The 5,321-nt window shown below is 34.8% G+C and overlaps 1 protein-coding gene across 1 annotated transcript; it reads left to right on the plus strand.

Moving 5' to 3' along the window:
- The first annotated feature begins 378 nt into the window (after window positions 1–378).
- L1TD1 (LINE1 type transposase domain containing 1) lies at window positions 379–5,006 on the plus strand. Its single transcript, XM_087820713.1, is given in 4 exon segments — window positions 379–507; window positions 510–1,451; window positions 1,999–2,015; window positions 3,402–5,006. Coding segments are annotated over 4 exon segments (2,571 nt in total). The 5' UTR covers window positions 379–452; the 3' UTR covers window positions 4,959–5,006.
- Window positions 5,007–5,321: the final 315 nt, after the last annotated feature.

Here is a 5,321-nt window from a genome sequence, read left to right on the forward strand (position 1 = left end):
GTGCACTATGGAAAAATTATGAATTGACTTGACATCTGATTTTGAAAGCAAAGTCTTAATGTGAAACTCTGCAGTCAAAAAGGGGACTTCTGTTTCTCCATTTTGTGTAAGATTCCATCCAAATCACGTTAGACTTATTACATTCAAGTCTTGAATGGCGTTTTAATGATGTATGAATTTTGAATTGATTTGTTTGTTTTAGTGTACATACACACATCTTGTTAGTGGCCTCTTTATTAAATTGTGGGGTACACATACATAGTTTACTTAATCAAGAGTACCTTCTTGATTAGTTTCTCAAGATAAAGAATTTTTCAGTAAACAATTTTATTTTTATTTTTTATTTTTTCAGATGATTTGTTAAAGATTTTTGAATTTGGGGAGTCCAGCAGGTCTGCAAGAACAAAAATTACTCTTCAGGAAACAAAGACAATTCAGGTTTAACATTCATCATGTCCAGTGTACAATCAGAAATTCCTAGACTTGCAAAGAAACAAAAAAAAGCTTCCAAATGGAGATAATTCAGTTGATAGAAACTGAGATGGCTCAGTTACTGGATTTAAAATACAAAGACATGTCAGCAGTTATTATGAATAATTTTAAAGTCTTGATGGGAAATCTGGACTTAATGGTTGAAGAGATGAGGCAATCTCTTCAAAATGACCTAAAGGAAATTTTAGGAGTAAGACGTACAATACCTGAAATAACAAATCGAAAGAATTCCAGTACTAGCAAAGAGTGGCGACAAATAAAAGATGCCATGGCAGTAAAAACAGGATTGGTAGAAAAATTAGAAGACAACTGTGTTGAGGATATTGAAAATTTGACCTTTGAAAGCAGCAAAATAGTTAAACTCGGTAGCAAGTTTGACAAAGCTAAAGAGTGCAATACTAACCAAGGCAAGGAATTGCCCCCAAATGAATCACAAAATCACAAAGTCCTGGAAAACATGGAAGAAGCCATAGGTTATACAGATGACACGGGTAGAAATTGCAACATCCATATAGAAGTTACAGGAGAGGACCAAGAGCATGGAGAGGATGTGCTAGTCAAAGAAATGAGAGAGGAAAACATCCCTCAGAACTTCAAAAGTAAAGAGAAAATTCTAAAAGCCTCCGAAGAAGGTGGAGCGATACTTACATTGACAGCAAACTTTTCATCAGCAAAATTGGACATTAGTAAGCAATGGAGTAATGTCTTCAACATTCTGAGGGAAAATGATTATGAGCCAAAAATTTTATGCCAAGTTAAGCTGGCATTTAAATGTGATGGTGAAACCAGGACTTTTTCAGACATGCAAAGCCTCAGCAAATTTATCAGCCAAAAATCTTTTATGAAAGAATTACTAAAAGATGTACTCCCAGAAAATGAAAAAATAAAGAAAGAAGGAAGAAGATACGGGATTCAAGAAAAAATGGTAAGCAAGCAAATCTGTAGAGCTTATGTAGTTGGTCTTCAAACCAATTTTTAATAAATCCTTAAAAGTAAAAACATGACATTAAAAGTAATGATTAAAAAGTTTTGTTTAATGGGTGGTGTTGGAAGCTTGGGAGAATTAAGAGTTAAGAGTTTGAAGGAAGATTGTATATATTCTACATTGATAGAAAAATAAATGTATATTAAATATTTAAAGATAAAACCAGAACAATAGCTTTTAAATAATTAAAAGGGGAAAATAGGAACAAAGAATTGAATGAATTCAAGTATAAATTGGGTTCAAATTTTAATGTGTAAGGTAGTCCTGCTAAGTTCTCTTCATTAGCATTCAGGGAAATGCAAATAAAACTGTATTACTAAAACCTATCAGGTTGATTAATGTTAATATCTAACTTTTATCCATTCCAATGTATAAAGGCTTTTGTTTCTTACAACATATTAGAGTATGTTGTACCCGTACATTAAAAACACTTTAGCTTATTTTCTGAATAGTTTTATAATCTCAATCTTAAAAGGTATCCCATAGAGTTCTCTTTTTTTCTCTCCCTTCTTATATTAAAGACTATCCTTTGTCCATTGTATATTCTTGGCATGTTTCCTAAATTAATTGACTATATATGCATGAGTTCATTTGTTTCTTAATTTGTGTGTTTTTATGTCAATACCATACTGTTTTGATTACTATAGCTTTGTAATGTAGTTTTGAAGTACGATGCCTCCGGCTTTGTTCTTTTTCTCAATTGCTTTGGATATATGAGTTTTTTGTTGTTTTTTTGTGGTTTCATACAAATTTTAGTATTGCCTTTTCTATGTCCATGAAAAATGCAATTGGGATTTTAATAGAAATTGCACTGAATCTGTTGGTTGCTCCAGGAAGTAGGGATATTTAAACTATTAATTCTTCCAATTCATGGGCATGGAATATCTTTCCATTTATTTGTGTTTTCAGAGGTCTATATTATTAAGCCAATATTTTTCACAGGTTCTCAAAAGAACACCTAGTTCCCCTGCCCTCCCAACATTTTCAAGTGTAACCTCTGTGCAAAATGAAATCTAGAATTAGAAGATACACTTGAATCAACAAATTAGTTAAGAATAAGTAATCTCAGAAATTAGCTGTTCCCCAGAGATTTAAACAGTAAGACACTTAACCTGTTCTGAAGATACGGATATTGAAGAACAAATAGGGATCAACCAGCTACAAACAGGGGAAAGTCTTAACTAATAGCAGTGAGTGAAAAACTCTAGGAGAAGCTGAGGGTTTTAAGAAATACTGAGCCAACATTTATATTACAGACTGAAGGGTTAAAAAGGGCAATCTAGGTACTGAGTTTAAAACAAACAGAGGTAGTGCTATGATCAGATCCTGTTTTAGAGGGAAAATTGAGGTACTGATAGCAAATGTCACAACTGAATTTGAACAAATCTGACTTGAATTGAGCCTGTGCTCCTAGCCAAAACATGTTTTCCTTTTAATGAATGTGGCTTGAGTTTGAACTGCAGGTGGGGATTTTTAAAAACTAAATGATACTTGCTTGTCTTTGGGGGAAAGGGAAATGTGGGTGTTTTTTCGGTTTGTTTTTGTTTTGTAACCTTCCTAAAGTTAGATAACAAGGTCTCTACCATCCCCGAATGTAATAACCAGACATTCACTAATACAAGTCATTATTTAGAGTTAGTTGTCCATAAAACACTAAGGGTTGGGAATATAGAAGGAACACAGTATATATAACCTCATGAAAATTTGTTGCAAGTACACACAGGTGATTACAGGTATGAAGGGATCATAAGGGAAACTTGAATTGTTTGGGGACCCAAGCCTTTAAGAAGTCATTCAAACAATTTTCTAGATATTTACTAATTGTCAAAATAGCAGCCGTATTAAACTTAGAGAATGAAAGCTTTTATTCATTTAAAAGACACATGATTTAAGAAATAACTTTTCTTTTTTTTTCTTTTTTTAGGATAAAACTCTGATAGCCTCAAAGCATGGAGCTGAGGGAGCAACCAGTGATGGCTTGAGCTTTCTATTTATTAAAGAGGTAAAGGTTCCTGAGCCAGACAAGGTAAAAAACTTAGAGGCTCAAGAGGAAGAGGCTTCAGAGTGGAAGGAAAAAGAAGCCTTTGAGGAAGAAGACAAAGAGGCTTTGGAGTCAGAGGAGGAAGAAGAGACCTCAGGGCTGGAGCAAGAGACTTCTGAGTCAGAGGAAGGAGAAGAGACCTCAGAGCTAGAGGAGGAAGACAAAGAGGCTTTGGAGTTAGAGGAGGGAGAAGAGACCTCAGGGCTGGAGCAAGGGACTTCTGAGTTGGAGGAAGGAGAAGAGAGCTCAGAGCTAGAGGAGGAAGGAGAAGCTTCAGATTTGGAGGAGGAAAACACCTCAGGGCTGGAGGGAAAAGAAGCCTCAGTATTATGTAAAGAACAGCACTCAACCTTTCAGCATTCTGCTATGGCAAATACAAAGCATGGAGTTAAAATAGCCTGTGATGAGTTGAATATTTTAACTAAAGAGGTAGAAGATTCTGAGCAAGAGGAGGAAGACTCTGAGTGGGAGTTGGAAGTGTTCTTAACATGGGAGGAAGAAGGGGACTCTGAAGCAGAAAGCAGAAAGACTACCTCCCAGACTGAGGAAAAAGAGGCCTCATGTCAACTTAAAGAACTTACCCATAGTTATTTGGCTTCAGGTTCTGAAAAGAAAAAATTGATGAAACACAGGCTAACATCTAAAGAAACAGACTTACTACAAGAAACAGAAGAGAACTTTAGAAAAGGTGTAATTAATTTATTCAGAGAGATACAAGAGGAGATTGGAAATATTAAAAGTTACCATCCTGGAAATAAAAAATTTCCAGTCTTAGAAATGAAAAGCTTGATCGCTACTCTGAGTGCCAGAATAGACATGCTAGAGGAGAAAATAAACAATCTAGAAGGTCGAATTGAAGAATTTTTTAAGGATACAAGGCAAATTGCCAAACAGATAAGAAAGAAAGAAAGAATAAGAGATGTAGAAGATAGATCCAGAAGCTCAAATATCCGTTTGATAGGAATTCCTGAAAAAGAGAATAAAGAAAATGGAGCAGAGGAAATAGTTAAGGAAATAATTGAAGAAAACTTTACAGAGCTAAAGAAAGATTCAAGTCTTGAGATTGTCAGTGCCTATCGAGTACCCAGTAAAATTGATGAAAAGAGATTCACTCCTAGACACATCTTGGTGAAATTTGGGAACTGGAATGATAAAGAAAAAATCATACGTGCTTCCAGGGAGAGAGAAGAGATAACCTACAGAGGAATAAGAATCAGATTGACAGCAGACTTATCATTGGGTACTCTGGATGCTAGAAGTCAATGGGGCAGTATCATCAGTGTTCTGCAGGCAAAAGGCTTTAAACCTAGAATCCTATATCCAGCCAAATTGGCATTTGATTTTGAGGGTAAAACAAAGATCTTTTTTGATACTGAAGAATTCAGAAACTTTATTTCGTGCATACCCTCTTTGAAAGAATTACTAGGGAGTATATTTTAGCAATCTTTGTGAGTGTTAATATTTTCTTCCCACACCCAAAATCAAGAAAAACTGGAAAAGTGCCACAATTTTATCCAAGAAGATAAACAGCTAACAGTATACTTGGGGATGAGGGGAAAGGAAGATTAGATATATTACCTAGATGCTGATAAATTTAAAGTGTGTGTTAAAATTTTTAATGTTCCTAACTTGTAAGGGAGGGAATCTATGTTATAGACTGGGGGGAGGGTAGAGATAATAGAAAAGCCTATGGGGAAAATGCAAAAGTTGAACTCTTATCAAGAGGAGGATATTTGAATTTTATAATGTAAGTCTTAAATTTTTATTAAAGCTTTTCCTTTGAAGATGCACTTGTTGTCAAAT

The sequence above is a fragment of the Miniopterus natalensis genome, chromosome 9 (assembly GCF_054644295.1).
Source record: "Miniopterus natalensis isolate mMinNat1 chromosome 9, mMinNat1.hap1, whole genome shotgun sequence".
Taxonomy (NCBI): domain Eukaryota; kingdom Metazoa; phylum Chordata; class Mammalia; order Chiroptera; family Miniopteridae; genus Miniopterus; species Miniopterus natalensis.